The sequence below is a fragment of the Vulpes vulpes genome, chromosome 15 (genome assembly GCF_048418805.1).
Source record: "Vulpes vulpes isolate BD-2025 chromosome 15, VulVul3, whole genome shotgun sequence".
Taxonomy (NCBI): domain Eukaryota; kingdom Metazoa; phylum Chordata; class Mammalia; order Carnivora; family Canidae; genus Vulpes; species Vulpes vulpes.
The window spans coordinates 76,938,535-76,956,204 of NC_132794.1; the positions used below are offsets into that span (position 1 = coordinate 76,938,535).

Sequence of the window (17,670 nt, forward strand, 5' to 3'; positions counted from 1 at the left end):
TCTTGCAAATAAATGAATGAATGAATGAAGTAACTTTAGTAGGGACAATTTAGGATGTCTTGTAGATAGTGAAAAATGAAATGATTAGCTTAAGAAATTCTTGTCACACAATTTGCTAATAGACATACATAGTATTTTCAGATCTTTATTGTGGTTTGCCAAAAAGCTTGACCTTGACTCATTTTGAAAATCTGAAGTCAGGCTAAGTAGAGTGCTTGCTCTAAAGGAATAAGAACATTTCAGAGTGGAATTTCAAGAATATAAGGAAGTGATAGAAACACTTCTAAAATAGATCCGTAAATACATATACATAACTTTTTAAAATTTTGAAATAATTTCAAACTTACAGGAAAGTTGTAAGAATAATATACGTAATTCTCAAAACCTTTTTAGTTTCACCAGCTGTTAACAGTTTGACACATTTGCTTCATCTCTTTTCATGTATATTTTTTCTTTCTTTCTTTCTTTTTTTTTTTTTTTTTAAAGATTTATATATTTGTGGTGCCTGGGTGGCATAGTCAGTTAAGCATCTGCTTTTGGCTCAGTCATGATCCCTGGGTCCTGAGATCGAGCCTCATGTTGGGCTCCCTGCTCAGTGGGGAGCCTGCCTCTCCCTCTGCCCCTCACTTGCTCTCAAATAAGTAAAAAAAAAAAAAAAAAATCAGTTTATTTGAGAGAAAGTGTACAAGAGTGCGAGAGGGGGAGAGAGAGCATGTGTGTGAGAGGGTGTGTACTCAGGGAGGGGTGGAGGAAGAAGAAGAGAGAGAATCCACAAGCAGACTCCACGGAGCCCACGTGGGGCTGGATTCAGGGCTTGATCCCAGGACCTTGAGATCATGACCTGAATAGAAACCAAGAGTTGGCCACTCAACCTTTGAGCTACCCAGGTGCCCCTTGTTATTTTTCTGAACCATTTGAAAATGTTGCAGACATGCTCCTTATTCTTGTGTCAGTGTAGTGTGTATTTTCTAAGAGCAGGGAGGTTCACATTTCATTTCCACAGTAAAATCAGCAAAACTAGGAAGTTTAACAGTGATACAATATTGTTATTCAGCCTACAAACATTCAGATGTTAACAATTGTCACATTAATATTTTTTATGGCAGTTTTTCTCTCAGTTTGGTTTAGGGTAGTCCAGGATCATGCCTTGCATTTAATTTTCATGTCTCTTGAGTCTTTGTTAGAAAAGCCCCTCAGCCTTTCTTTGGCTTTGATGGCATTGACATTTTTGAAGAGTATAGGTCTTTTTTGTCGACTGTCAACTGTCCCAGATTGAGGTTCATCTGGTATTTCCTCATGAGTCTCACAGAAGTGATATGTGTTCTCAGCGCATCATGTTAGGAAGCTCATAATGTTGATTTATCCCATTATTGGTGATGTTAACTTTACTTGGCTAAAGTTATCAGGTTTTTCCACTCTCAAGTTACTACTTCTCCCTTTATGATTTTTACTTTTTTTATTTTTTTAAATTTTTATTTATTTATGATAGAGAGAGAGAGAGGCAGAGACATAGGCAGAGGGAGAAGCAAGCTCCATGCACCGGGAGCCTGACGTGGTATTCGATCCCGGGTCTCCAGGATCGCACCCTGGGCCAAAGGCAGAAGTCACAAGTTTAGCCAAAGGCAGGCGCTAAACCGCTGCGCCACCCAGGGATCCCTGTAGGGAGATATATTGAGATTATGTGAGTCTCATCTCTCTCATCAGACTTTCACCCACTAGTCTTAACATAATATTGATGTTAAGAGAAATTATTACTGTGATGTAAAATGGTAATTTTCTAATTCCATCATTCCTTCTGTATTAGCATTCTATTATAAGGAAGATTTCTTTCTTATTTATCATGGATCCTTTATTTAGTAGGTTATAATCCATTAGTATCTTACATTTTCTTTAAAAGATTTACTTTTTATTTTAGAGAGAGAGAATGCTCACACCCGTACGAGGGTAGGGAGGGTGGGCAAAGGAAGAGGGAGAGAATCCTCAAGCAGATTCCCGGCTGAGTGCAGAGCCTGACATAGGCTTGGTCCCAGGACTCTGAGAGCATGACCTGAGCCAAAATCAAAAGCTGGCCAGGTAACTGAGCCACACAGGCACCCCTTGATGCTTTCAGGTTGTCCTGTATTTCTAAAGTGAGAGTCCCTCCTGGTTTCCATTTACTTATATGATGTGGGAAACAAAGGCAGAAGAAAAGAATTAAATTTCTTTATTGCCTAAAGCCCACTGACAAGTTCTTGAAACAGGTAGAGTGACCTTCACTCTAGGAAGTCAGCCGCCTCTATGTTAATACTTTGTTAAGGGCAAAAGGCAATCTTAGATTAACATTATCCTGACCTCCAGTATCCTGTAAATCTTCTTTAACATGTAAAAATTCCTTTGGAAGCTTCATTTCTACTCCCAAGATACATGTTAGCAATCATCCTCCAAGAATATGGCCTACTGATATACATCTGAGGGGTCTTATGACTAAGGTTTTACAAGACAGTAATAAATGGCTTTTTCCCAACAGTAGCTGGCCCCCCTCAAGGTCCTGAAAACTTTGCTTTCAAAGTTCCTTAGAGACTTACCCCATCCCTAACCCTCTCTCAACTTGAAAGTACATAATCAGTCACCCATCAAAACCGCAGCATAGGTCTTTCTGCCCACCCGTCCTGTCCCTGTGCTTTAATAAAAATCACCTTTTTTCACTGAAGACAGGTCTAGAATTTTTTCTTGGCCATTGGCTCTGAACCCCAACATTTATATATCAATGATGTCATAAAGCCAAATAGCTTATCTGAAATCCCTACTCTTGAAATTTAAAAAGATTTCTTCCATAGCTAACCATGAGTTATTTAGGAGGATATATTTTCACAAAACTATATTTTTAATAATAGATTAAAACGAATCTCTTGGAAGATTATATTGAACTCTTAATGTGTATATAGTTAACTGCACACTTAGAAATGATTAAGATGATAAATTTCTAGGTGTTATTTACTACAGTTAAAAAAGAAAATGTAAATTAAATGATTTACATTTGGTATCCAGGTTCTGTTTCCAGTATTGACCTGATTTGTGCCCTTGAGCAAAGTCTTTCCTCTTTGGGGGGCTCTTCAATGTCTGTTCAGTGAAGGTGGTTTTCTACATCTACAGTAAGGAGCTGAAGAACGCAGTAAGAGGAAAATAGGTATTTGCAGTTAGTTAACATTCTTCTGGGGAAATTAATCTGAATTATGAGTGTTGTTTTATATTCATTTGCATTTGAAATTGATTTGTTGACTAATAAGATACCAAAGAAATATTTTATGTGGAGAGTGAAGCAACCCTTTTCAAGGGCATTTGAATATTCCTGTTTTTATACTCACTGCCAGACGGGAAAGAGTAATAATCATAATTCAGAAGCTGTGAAACTGGTGTGAAGGAACATGACATTTTTCAGAGTCCATGCCCTGTCCCTGACAAATGAGCTTGAACTCTGTAATTTGCATGCAAATTTTAATTTCTTTTGAAAGAAGAAAGGGAGCCAATTTTTTTTTTTAATTTTTATTTATTTATGATAGTCACACAGAGAGAGAGAGAGAGGCAGAGACACAGGCAGAGGGAGAAGCAGGCTCCATGCACCGGGAGCCTGACGTGGGATTCGATCCTGGGTCTCCAGGATTGCGCCCTGGGCCAAAGGCAGGCGCCAAACCGCTGCGCCACCCAGGGATCCCAAGGGAGCCAATTTTGATGGGGTTCTAAAAGATTTATCGTATAAGGTGAATTCTGTAGAATTATGCTGTCTGCCAATGTGTCTACTAAGGGTCTTGTCTGTTTTTAAAGTGAATGAAGTTGAGTATATTTTTAATATTATAATCAATGTCATACGACGTTTCTAGTCATGATTAAAAGTTACCATATTTTATTACTAAAGAGGTTAAAGCAAGTTATTTAAAGTACATAAATGTAATATACATTTTATTATTACAAAATGTACGGTAAAGTAGGGATAGGTGGCTTTAATTACATATTTATTTTTTGCTTTAGAAATTGGAAAGTCCCCCCCCCCCCGATTTTATTTATTTGAGGGAGAGAGTGAGCATGAGTGAGGGGTGGGGTGGGATAGGGGCAGAGGGGAGAGGGAGAAGCAGCTCCCCTGTGAGCAGGGAGCCTGATGCTGGTCTCCAGGGCTTCTTGTGGGATCAGCTATCTTTGTTGTGACTGCATTGTAATCTTGCAGCTTAGCTTCTTCCACTGCCCAGGCCTGTTTCCTTGATGCCTCACAGATGCTGTTTCTAGCACTCCCCAATAAACTTCTTGTACAGTCACACACACAAAAGGAAGTGTGAGTATAAGATGGCAACAGGCATTCAAAGCATCCACTGTCTAGCTGTGTTCATTCTTGGAAGAATTAAGACAACAGTCTTTTTGATTTTCTGTGGCTTAGATGAGCAACCTTGGGGAAAGGCAGATCTAGAGTCTTAAAATTGCTTTATATATTTCAGTGTATAGAGTCGAAGTATTTAAAGGATGTTTTTTAAAGCAACAGATTTTTTTTTTTTTAAGATTTTATTTATTTATTCATGATAGTCACACAGAGAGACAGAGAGGCAGAGACACAGGCAGAGGGAGGAGCAGGCTCCATGCAGGGAGCCTGACGTGGGACTCGATCCCGGGTCTCCAGGATCGCGCCCCGGGCCAATGGCAGGCGCCAAACTGCTGTGCCACCCAGGGATCCCAACAGATTTTTTTTTAAATAGACTATTTGGGGGAGCAATTTTAGGTTCACAGCAAAATTGAGCAGAAGGTACAGAGAGTTTCCGTATGTCCCCCCCCCCCACACACCTGTCCTCACCTTCCCCACCCTCCCCAGCCTCTCTATCAGGGTCCTGCACCAGAGTGATAACTTTTGTTCCAGTGGATGAATCTGTATTGACATTATCATCCATATCCATAGTTTACATTAGGACACAATTACATTACATATTTATATAGTTCACTCTTAGTATTCTATATTCTGTGGGTTTTGACAAATGGACAGTGGCATGTATCCACCATTATAGTAAATACAGAGCAGTTTCACTACCTTGAAATAGACCAGGCTCTGCTTCTTGCCTCTCACCTTCCTGCCCTGAACCCCTGCAGCTGCTGATCTTTTCACTGTCCCTATAGCTTTGCTACAGCTTTGCCTTTTGTGTTAAGAGGAACTATATAGTATGTAGCCTTTTCATAGCCTGATAGCCCCTTTTTTTTCCTTCTTTTTAAAGTGCTGAATATTCTGTTCCCTGGATGAATTACAGTTTATTCATTTACCTACTGAAGGACATTTTGGCTGCTACCAAGTTTTGGCGATTATGAGTAAAGCTGCTGTACATATCCATGTGCAGGATTTTGTGTGTAAATAAGTTTCAAAACTCATTTGAGGAGTATGACTATTGGATTGTATGACAAGATTTGAAGGATGGCAGCTTTTTTGAGAAACTGCCACATTGTCTTCCAAAGTGGCTGTACAATTTTTAATTTCCACCAGAGTTCCTATTGCTCCATATCCTCACCAGCATGTGGTGGTGTCAGCGTTCTGGATTTTCACTATTCTAATAGGTATGCAGTAGTATTTCAGTTTTGTTTTAATTTGCAGTTCCCTAATGATACATGACGTTGAACATCTTTACATGTGCTTATTTACCATCCGTATATCTTCTTTGGTGAGGTGTCTGTTCAGATCTTTTGCCCATATTTAAAAATCAGTTTGTTTCTTATGGTTGAATATTAAGAGTTCTTTGTGTTCTTTTCAGTGATGGCCTTTTATCAGTTATGCTTTTTGCAAATCTTTTTCTCCCAATCTGTGGCCTGTCCTCTCATTTTTTTGATGAAGAGGTTTTTAAAATCAATGTTCAATTCATTTATTAGATATTTCCTCTGGGCTAGACACTGAAGTAGAAGCTGGGGTTATAGTGGTAAGAAAATAAAATATGGCCCCTGCCCTCAAAATCAAGTGGAGACAAAATAATCAGAAGTATAGTCAGTGTGGTAAGTGCTACATATAATGAAGGCAATTCAGTGTATTGTATGAGTAGCAAAGTTAACTAGTCTAAGGAGACCCAAGAAACCTTTTATACGTAGCTGACTTTTATCAAGAATTTGTGTTCCGGCCACTTTTCCAGTATTCAATTCTCACAACTCTGTGAGGTTATCATCATCATCATCATTTCATCTCTATATTTATGATCAGGGAACTGAGACACAGAGACGTTACAGTGGAGGTGGAAGTCTAAAGCCAAGCAGGGTGGCTCCAGAGCCTGTACTCTTTACTACTGTACTGTACTAAGGCTTCTTGGAAAGATTGGCATTTAAGCAGAAAACTTAAGGATGATTGACTGGAAGCTAATCAGGTAACAGAGGAAGAGGTCCTCTAGGTAGACGGAACAATATGAGGGAAGGCTTGGGTCAGAGAGAGCAGGGCAAGTTCAAGTATCTGAAAATAAGGTGTAAATGGAGAGAGAAATATATGGCTAGAGAGATAGACCACACCATAGAATAAATGCCTGGTAAGCCAACCTAAAAAGAGCTTACTAATCCTAATGGGGCAGGAAGCAATTGATATGTTTTAAGCAGGGGAATGATGTGCTAGAGTTGTGTCATGGAAAGATCAGTGGGAGAAATGGATTGGGGCAGGGGGGGAAAGCTGGGTTGGGAGATGTTTGGAGTGATATAGGAGAGGGATAATGACCTGCAGCAGGTGGTGGCATTGATGATGGAGAGAAGTGAATGGATTTAGGAGATACTATATTTAGAAGGGAGAATTGTTAGGACTTTAGCAGTTGATTGGATGTGAGGGTTGAGAAGAAACCCTCTGAATATGACTCTCAGATCATGGTTTGGGCAGCTTGTTAGAGAGTGGTGCATCCCTGAAGAATTCTGGAGAAGCAGTGTGGTAAGGGGCTAGAGGATCAGGGGAAAGAGGAGTTAAGATTTTGATCTGCTTAGTTGGAGAGTGTTTGAGAAGATAGGCAAGTTAAGCAGTTGGATGTATAGATGTAACTTAATTTTAGGTCCAGCGCTTGGGAACAAGATTTAATATCTCTTTCTCTTTCCTCTAATATATATGTGATTCTTTTTATAGGTGATAAATTATAAATTAAGCCATGGCAATGAGAATAGTCAATAATTTTGAATATTCTGAGAGAATAAGTAAGGTAAAGCCTGAAAAGTATCTATTGGTAATTTTGGTGAGGACATAAGCCAGAGTACAAGTAGTTGAGGCATGAATGGGAATTAGAGAATTGGAGTGGAAGGTGGGGCTGTGGGTTTTTAATTTTGGCTTCTTTAAAATTGGAAGAGCCTCAAACATGTTTAAATGTTGATGGGAAGGAGCCCTGGAAAATGGGAGAGGTTGGAGATCTTGCTGAGAGATTAGAAAGAATTCTTCTGCTAGATTTGAGAGGACAGACTCGAGAGCCCAGATAAAGTGATCTGTAGCAGCTTCCATTTTGATAGGACAGGGGTGGGAATTTCTGTCGGATATCAGGAAGGCGAAGCAGGTCCCCTCTAATGGCTTCAGTTTTCATTGTTGAATAAAATAGAAAATGAAGCTCTCAGGGTAGGAAGCATACTCTGTTGGCATTTGACAAACATCAGAAGGGGATATTTGACACAGTTGCCCTGGCGAGTGAGAGTACCAACAGGGATAGCATCGTGACATTGTCAGGCAGTTTTGAGGGCCCACATAAGGTCAGTGACCCAGAACTTACGGTGACTGAAGCCTGCGTTAAGTTATTTAACTGTTTTGAAGAGGTTGGGATTCCTTTTTGGGCTGTTACCTTATTAAATCCTTCAATAGTTCTCTTTAAATGTTTAATAATTTGGCTCCCTTTTCTCCATAAAAAAGAGGGCCTTAAAGTGTACAGATGCAGTGGATCATGAAATAATAAAATGTGACTTTTGTTTAAAAACCTTTTCAGTAATGGATCTGTACTTTTTGAATCTTTAGTGGCATCTATACCACTCCTCTACCTAAGGATTTTAAGGCTGTAGAATTTTTAGACCTGGAAAAGAGGGCTTTGGCATCTTTTTTGTTTGTTTGTTTCTTTTTGAGCAGTGCTATTTTTTAAAAAAGATTTTGTTTATTTATTCATGAGAGACACAAAGAGGCAGAGACTAGGCAGAAGGAGAAGTAGACTCCCCTCGGGGAGCCCGATGCGGGATCAAGCCCTGAGCTGAAGGTAGATGCTCAACCGCTGAGCCCACCCAGGTGTCCCTGAGCAGTGCTAGTTTTTAAAAATCAGGAAAATATCTGCTAAGTGAAATCTTATAGGAGTGACCCATATACCGGTTTTCCCTGCAGCTTTCCTATAAAACCTTTCATGAGGTTTTCACTTCACAGTTGAAGAAGCAGTTGCCATTAACTTATATGGAAAATTTTTGAAGTGTTCTCAGACCCAAAGATAACCTCTTAGGCTTTTCTGATATGATAGGACATATCTTGTTAATGGATGCACAAAATAAATTGAGATAAATCACAGATGCCCACACAGTTCAAAGCTATGGTAGCTTGACTGCTGAGTGTAGTTTGAGGGAAAGAGCTTGATGTTGCCACTCTCACTGCTTTGGGGTGCACAATGCTTCAGGGTACAGCTGGCTGCAAAACAAATGTAATGCTGTTTTTGCTTTTCACTTTTTTCATAAAAAAGAAAATCCTCTTCAGATTTCTTTTGGTTAGTGAAAATAGGTAGGTCTTCCATAAAAGTGAAATGGCATAAAATGAACTTTTGAAAAGCTAGGGATATGTATATAAAACAGCTTAAAAGTGATGGTACTTTGATGTGAGCTAGTAATTAAAAACTCAGAATCTGGAGTCTGCTTACACATTTTTTAAAAATTACTTATTTGAGAGAGAAGAGCATGTGCGTATGTGAGCGAGGATGAGTGGGAATAGGGGCAGGGGGAGAGAAATTCTCAAGCAGACTCCCCTTTGTGGGGCTGGATCCCGGGACCCTGAGATTATGACATGAACCAAAATCAAGAGCCAGCTGTTTAACTTGACTCTTTAACAACATGGATTTGAACTGTACCAGTCCACTTGCATGTGAAATTTTTTTTTTTTTTTTGGATAGAGTACAATACTGTATTTTCTTATCTAGTGATTTTATTTTCTCTAGCTTACCTTATTATAATAATATAGCATGTAATACCTATAACCTACAAAATATGTGTTAATCGACTATTAATGTTATTGGGAAGGCTTCTGGTCAACAATAGGGTATTAGTTTTCCGGGAGTCCAAAGTTACATGTAGATTCTTGACTGTATCAAGGGTCAGTACTCTGCTCCCCATGTTGTTCCGCGGTCAGCTCTCTCACTGTATATTTTGGTGTAGTTAATTTGGTTAAAGCAAAGCTGAGGAGCCATTCTGGCAACCCTGCTTGTCTGAGCTTTACTTTATCCTATGTGGTGGTTCCTGAGGTGTGCCTCCCTGGAACCCTTAGACGTCTATGGAATGTAGTTTGAAGTCCTTTGAACTAGTTCATCTCCCTCAATTTGCAGATAAAGAAACTGGGCTCTAGATTGAGGCATAACATTTTAAAAGCTACAGACCAATTTCTCTTGCTACACACAACTATTATTGCTGAATTAAGCCACATAACCATGTTTAGGTGCCGAAGCTTCTCTTTAGGTGGTATCTGAGGAATAAAAGGTAGAACTGAGTTTAGAAAGAAGCTCGGTATTAAAAACTATATGGAGTCAGTTGGTAAAGTATATAGAATGCCTGTATGGTGTATATAGTAATTAGTAAAGATTAATCAGGTAGATGAACCGAGTGGATTCTTATGAATATTTTGTTGTTGTTGTTTACTCTTATAATTTTGAATGGTCTTTTAATAAGAATATACAGTATCCCCCCTAGAAGCTCTAAAAAGCTTGATGATTCCTTGGGAGAACTGCCTAATTGTCTTATGATAGAACTATAATTTATGGCAAATATGGGCCTTCTGCCACCAAATCTTGGATTTATTCTTCAGATAGTGATGGAAATCTCATAATTTTTATGGTAAATGGTGTGTGAAACATAATCAAAATATGGTGTCTGATATATATTGGTAATAAGTAGTTTATTACTGGCAATTCTTGTGAAATGTGATTTAAATAATAAATTAGGCCATTGAGTCTTTATTAGAGTTCATTGCAAGATACTGTGTTCTTCTGATTAAAAAAAAGAGAAAGTACTACATATTTCTACAGATGTAGATTTTAAAAAGTTGTATTAGATTCTTCAATGAATAGGCACGGTATTTCTAAGAACTTTGATTCCATCTCAAGAATTGTGACCTGTTGTGAATTGCTACAACTTTCTGGAGAACAGTTTGTGTCAGTCAGTATTAAAACCTTTAAAAATGTGCCTGTTTCTTGATCTAACACTTAGAGCAATTTGTCATAAGAAAAGAATCATACGATATGCATACTTTAACCACCTCCTGTAAGAAAGCAATTTTATTGTAAAAAAAAAGTTATACAAGCAAGTACGTGATCTGGCAGCAACAAAAATCTCATTTCTTCCTCCTTCTTTGCTTCCTTTGAGTAAACAAAAAGGGAGAAAAAAGACAAATGCCATCCATGATATATAATGCAGTGATTCCTTCCTCTGGCATATTCCTAGAATCTCTGGTCCCCAGCTCTGGGATTGGTGCATCAAAGATAGAGATGATTAAGAGGACTGAGGAGAAGGTTGAGGATGAACTGATACAGGTAGGAAGCTTAGGGGAAGAAGGGTCCCCATAGCTTGTTGAAGGTTCCATTGAATCTAGCTTAGTCTTCTATGGAGTCAGAGCAGCTAAGGTCTAGCCAGCTTCCAATCAGAAGGGTCTTTCTAGAATAAAACAAATTCTTGTTTGTTGAGGATGAGTGCAAAGATTTAGTTATGAGGATGATCTTCTCTGCATTGTTTGTTTTTTTAAATGTATTTTATTACTATTTTTTAAAGTAATCTCTACACCCAGTGTGGAGCTCAAACCACAACCCTGAGATCAAGAATCACACGCTCCACTGACTGAGCCAGCCAGGTGCCCCTGTGTTGTTTATAATAATAAAAAGCTACTAATTACCAAATATATTAAAGGATTGGCAAAACTGGTATGCTCATATACTTCACCAATAGAAAGGTGAAGAATATTAAAATATAGCAGTTGGTATGTACAGTATAGTAATGAAAATGAAAAAATATGTATTTTGAAAATTTAATTGTGTAATGAGCATTTTAAATTTGTAAATTATACAAATATATGTACATTATAATTTGTAAATATCCAGCTCTGGGTATAAATTTTAAACCATGCTTTCCTCACTCCAGCTCCAGATCAGATTTTTGTTGAAGTAAGCCATATAGCTACGCCATTTGATCCCCAATGCCTCTTTTTCTCATTTCTCATTGTGATTTTTCACAAGGATAGTTCCAGAATTTTATTATTCCGTCACAGCTATGGTGCCCTTCCTCATGTTTTCACTAGACAGGAACACCTGAACTTCTTCCCTTCTTTCTTTTGATTTTATATTTCATGATCTGGAACCCCCCAACATATTTTGTATTTCTTCATTAATTGAAAAACTTTTCCCATAATTGTATGTTAGCAAATCTTATTTCCCTTAAGATCTTTGAGTACGGTGACCATTCTTGTTCATCTTTGTGTTCCTGGTGTTTGAAATTCTTCCAGATGACCTTGAACTATTAGTGGTCTCTTGATAGTCAACAGTCGATACAGATGGGTCCTGGTTGGTTTCAAGATATGGTCTTGCAAGCTTCTTTTTTGAATTCAGAAACATGTTTAAACAATTGAAACCCAGCAAGATTACTGTGTGGTGTTGTATTTTAAAGACATATTTACATTATCAGTTACTTGGGTGTTGAATATATTATGCCTGAAACAATAGAAAGCAACTTTAGTAATTGATTTCAAACCCATTATTTCTGGATATACTGTATCTTTAGCAGTTTTGCTGCAAGTGAATGTACTTGGTAATAGTTGGAGTCCTCATTTGATAGTTAATAGATTCTACTTAAGAATTTTATATTTATTTTTATTGTTTTTGAGAGGGAGCGAAAGCACGCATGCCTGCATAGGGATGGGGGTGAGGGGCAGAGGGAGAGAGAGAGAGAGAGAATCTCAAGCAGGCTCCACACTCAGCGCAGAGTCTGAAATGGGGCCCAATCTCATGACTGAGATCGTGACCTGGGCGGAAATCAAGAGTTGCATGCTTAACCAACTGAGCCACCCAGGCCACCCCTCTAAATGAGGATTTTATTTATTTATTAGCACTAGTGGCAAAGCGGGACAGAGGGAGAGGGAGGAGCAGACTCCCTGCTGAAAAGGGAGCCTGACAAGGGGCTCCATCCCAGGACCCTGGGATCATGACTTGAGCTGAAGGCAGACGCTTAACTGACTGGGCCACCCAGGTGCCCCTCTACTTAAGAATTTTAATTTAGATGTAGTTAGCGATTTCTCATTGAACATACAATATTCAGAAGCTTAGATTAGTGGGAGTAATTAAATTTTTCTGACAATACAAATTTGTGTTTTCTCTTTTTTAGGAAAGAATATTAGTAATAGAAAATAGACACAAATAGCTTAATTTTTGCCATTAAGGAAGTACTTTATGAATACATTTATAGAACTGAGTGTTGTGTACAGTTGTTTTTTTAAAGCACACATGCTTAACAATTAGAGTTAAAAAAAAAAACCCTATTTATATTACAATATTCTTTTCTATCTTTTTTTTTCCTTTTAGGCCTCACTGCTACGATTTCAGAGTACCCTGGTAATAGCCGAGCATGCAAATGATACCCTAGCACCCATTACATTAAATACCATCACTGCAGCCAAACATCTTGGAGGTGAAGTGTCTTGCTTAGTAGCTGGAACCAAATGTGACAAGGTGAGAAATTTTTAAGGTCAACCATAGCAAATATAATCTCCATCAAGAGACAGGGAAAGATGGCAACAGAGAATTATGCTGAGGACTGTAACCCAAACTGGGCACTAATCCTCATTAAATGGCCAATGTCACAGTCATTACTACATGTGAAAAAGGAACTAAAAGGTTTGCTCACTAAGCATTCTGTCTTTTGAAATGAGGTAAAATACTTGATTTAGTTCCACTGGCACCATCATGTGCCATCAGGTACCAAGTAGAATGATAATATTTGAGTTTGAGGTTAATAGCCGATCCCTTTTGTGTATTGATGAATATACTAGCTAATTGCTTTTAATTCCTGAAAGTGGTAAATCTGCACAAAGTATCATCGGTACTAATTTTTACTTGGTGTAAGAATTCACAGGTAAGTATTATGCTTTTCAAACTGTAGCCGTTACTAAAAGATTATTTCATTTTCGTTGTTGAGGAAATGAGGTAACAGCTTTGTAAACCAGTCCTTTAGAAGGGTGCTATAATACGATTTGCAGGATCCATACCACTGGGCTACAGTGTAGTTGGAATCATGCTTCAGTTCAGTTGAATCACCAGTTCTCTCCTGTACCACACAGGAGTTGCCAGGTGTGCAGTTGGGGACTTGAACCTCAGAGGAGGAAATCCGGAAAGAGCATGTTTCTTTTTAGAGGATTTTTTATTAAATGGCATTGCCTCAGAACATGTGGTATAATGCAGATGCAGAATGCTGGCGTCACTACTATCTTACGTGAAATCAGTATCTTGAAAGAATGTACTCTAGCAGGTTTGGGGTTAAGTTGTATGGACTTCTTTACCTAAATCCTGCTAACAACTATTGCATCTTATTATTTAGTAACCACGATGTATGATGACATGAGTAAGCTTTTTTTGGTTGCCCTGCTTTTAGATTTAATGTAAGTTCTGGGTTTGATTATTTGACTGTGATTTTAAATAAATATTCAGATATTTTGGGATCCCTGGGTGGCGCAGTGGTTTGGCGCCTGCCTTTGGCCCTAAGGCGCGATCCTGGAGACCCGGGATCGAATCCCACATCAGGCTCCCGGTGCATGGAGCCTGCTTCTCCCTCTGCCTGTGTCTCTGCCTCTCTCTCTCTCTCTCTGTGACTATCATAAATAAATAAAAATTAAAAAAAAAAATTCAGATATTTTAAAAATATTTGAAATGCTATTTTATTTACACTATTTTGAGAAAAATCAAAGCAGAAATAATTTTCTCTTTAGTTACAATCTTACTGGTTTGTCACATTCTAATCTGAAAGAAAAACAGTACCTGTATAAGGAGACTTTTAATAGCCTAAGCAGATTTCAGTTTTATGTTTTTTTGGTAGCTATTTATCGTAAGTAGCAAGTGATTTTTCTGTGTAGTGCCAGAATTTTTTGCTGGTAAAAAAGATCATTTTGATAGAAGACAGTGTGCCAGTGAATACTTGGTGCAGCAGAGGTACTTTTGCAACCTCAGAAACAGTGAATATTCTTGCAGCCTTTCCTTCCATTGAGGGAGGCAGGAGGCACAGCTTTTTATGCCTGCTCATCGGGGAATCGGCATGGAGGTAAAGAAGAAGACAGAAGACCATGATGTGATGGTTCTGTCTCTGCTAAAGCAGAAGCCAGTCAGTCTTGCTGTAATTTAGAGAATTAAAAGGGGGCATTCCTATTTTTTTTTTTTTTTTTTTACATTTTTTAAATCCGAATTCAATTTGCCCACATGTAGTATGACACTCAGTGTTCATCCCATCAAGTGCCCTCCTCAGTGCCTGTTGCCCAGTTACCCCCCCCCCCCACCAACCTCCCCTTCTACAACCCTTTGTTTCAAAAGGGGAAATTCTGCTTGCCTTCTGTATATAGGAAATTTGACTAATCAAAAAGCTTTCTCAGAATTTCATTTTGATTCCACACAGGAAAAAGAGAAATTAAAATAAAAATTATTTTGCTTTATTATAGATACATATATGTAACTCAGCAGAAAATTAGAAGTTGACAATGGACCATCATATAAGATTTTTCTATTGCCTAAATTCACTAATTTTAATACCAGGAGAAATTACTATTGCCAAATAAAGTGCAGTGGCCTGTAAACCAGTGTTGTTAAGTCATGTTCTTTACGTCTAGGAGGCCCATTGGCTGTGTTATTGTGTGTGTGTATGAGAGAACCTAACCATTGCCTCATTTTCACTGTTTCTAAAATGATGAATTTACCGTTGCATTTAATGAGAGGTAAAAAGTACAATTTATAATTAAATTTGAATAGAGAGCTGCGCTAGTTTTGGCTTATCAGTTAATACTTTTTTTTTTCCCCCAAGGTAGGAATTTTTGTTTAAGGTCAATTGGTAGTAAGATTAATTAGCCTAAGTTTTTTTTTTTATTAAAGAATTTTCTTTTTTCCCCTAAGTCCTTTTTCTGATAAGAACGATTTCTGTAGTTGGCCATTAATATCTTATGCTCTGTTGATTTTTATAGTGGTGGCTCTATTTATATTTTTCTCTTAGATAGATAATTAAAAACTCTTTTAATTATAGGTGGCACAAGATCTCTGCAAAGTAGCAGGTGTAGCCAAAGTTCTGGTGGCCCAGCATGATACATACAAAGGCCTCCTTCCAGGTGAGATTTTCCAGTGGAAAAAGTTTAGTATCTAAAGTATGCTTAAATATAAGAATATGAAAATATTATGAAATGTGTTTATAAAATGTGTTTAATTCTCAGAGGAACTGACGCCATTGATTTTGGCAACCCAGAAGCAGTTCAATTACACACACATCTGTGCTGGAGCATCTGCCTTTGGAAAGGTGAGAAGATCGAGAATGTGGAATCTGATGTCATTATTTCGATGGGTTAGATTTCATTGTGTTGAAAATGTGCAACAGACTCTGTTTAGGTAGCTAATCCTGGCTTTCTGAATTAATATGATAGTTTTGCTAAAATCCTTTTAAGTCTTTCTTACAATTTCTGTAAAGATGCAATCTTTTCAAATTTTTCAGATTTTGTCACAGAGACAACTCTATTCTTTCAAGATTTTGTCATAATTTACTAGAACGCCACTTCCAGACTTTCAAATTTTCTCATTGAGAGAACTCTAGGATATTTTTAAAAATTACTTTTTTTTGAAAACAGTGTTGAACTGTGTGCATGTGAATGTCATTTATAGTGGTAACCCATCTTAAGCAATGGTTTATTTAAGTGGTTGATGGGTATTTACAAAGGCCAAATTCTATCTACTTGGGGAATTTGGAAGGGCTGTGTAGTAGTTGAAAACATCATTAGTGTAAAGAAAGCTGTAATCTGATCATGCGCATTGTGATATGTCTGGAGAAAGAATGTACTATCAGATGATTATCTGCATGAAGTTTTTTAAAAAAAGAGAGAAAGTAAGGGGAGCCCAAGAGAATTTGTCAGTGGGTTGTTCTTGCTTTCTGTGGACTTGGGTATTCTAGCTCCCTTTTCTTTTTACCCATTCTTAATAAGCTGCAAGTTTTAGTTTTACTTTTAAAGATTATAAATTAGGTTGTAAGCTGCAGGTTTTAGTTTTACTTTTAAAGATTATAAATTAGGTTGTACACAAATACATTTGTATTATAAAGGACACATATAGAGAGTAGTATGCAGAGCAAGGTATCAAATTCCCCTTTTCTTCCTAACTGCCTCTTCCTAATTCAGAAGTATAGGTGTTAACAAATTGTACATTCTTTTAGTCTTCTTGCTGTGGATTTTGAAATTATAATACCCACACATCTTTTTTATTTACTCCTAAAATATATTAACATATCATGAATTGTTTTGTGACTGGTGGTTTTTACTTAAGAATGTATCTTGAAAATATTTGCTCATGTCTGTCTCATTTTCTATGGCTGTATAGCTTTTAGCTGTACATCTTTTTAGCCAAAGATGGACAGTTAGGTTGTTTCTAATTTTTTACATTTATAAACCTGCTACAAAGGAAGAGTCCTTATACATACATCCTTATATACATATGCTGCTATTTACTTAGAATAGAGCTCTAGAAGTGAAATAGTTGGGTCAAAGACTGTGTGCTTTTAAAATTTTGATATATATTGCTAATTGCTGACTTAGGAGGTCTCAGGTTACATTCCATTAGTTGCATAAGAGAGTACCTTGCCAACATCTGGTATTTAAAATTTTAACATTTTTTCCTTCAATCTGATGGGTAAAAAACTCTATCTTTTTAAATTTTGCATTTATCTGATCATGAGATCAAATATCTTTTCATAAAGTTATGGTTTTTATTTCTTCTTTGAGTTTTCTCAATTTGACTTTATTTCCTTTTACTATAATAATTCTGATGTAATTGATTTTAAAATATGAGTTTGAGGAATAAGATATATCTTAAATCACTAATCATGTTAAGTGATGATAACTGTGAGCTTCCAAGACGTTGATCTCTTCTCTTACAAATGAGTAGTGTTTGGGAATATTTATTTGTGATGTGGTATTGCTTCTAGACATGAATTACTGCAAACCATGTAGAGAACTTGCAGAATAACTCCTGTAAATTGCTGTAGTTTGTTTTTTACCTTTAGAATTATCAATTTGAACTCACTAAATTTTTTCTTTTAAAGTTAACAGAATTTCTAGGCAGTAACGATATTCAGTCTACAATGTAAATTCATGAGTTTAATGAACAATTATCCTTTTATTATTAGGTTGTCATATTACAGACTATCATAAAGTTTTGTTTTTTTTTAATAGCATTTAGTAACTGATAAGTAAAATGGCTCCATAGACCTATATGACCTTCGGCTAGT

General features: G+C 37.3%; 1 protein-coding gene across 1 annotated transcript in view; it reads left to right on the forward strand.

Moving 5' to 3' along the window:
- ETFA (electron transfer flavoprotein subunit alpha) overlaps positions 1–17,670 on the forward strand; it is a 79,578-nt gene that overhangs the window by 2,003 nt on the left and 59,905 nt on the right. The window contains exons 2-4 of the mRNA XM_025989020.2: positions 12,735–12,881; positions 15,430–15,511; positions 15,614–15,696. Coding sequence (XP_025844805.1) covers positions 12,735–12,881; positions 15,430–15,511; positions 15,614–15,696 — 312 coding nt within the window. The remainder of the gene's footprint in view (positions 1–12,734; positions 12,882–15,429; positions 15,512–15,613; positions 15,697–17,670) is intronic.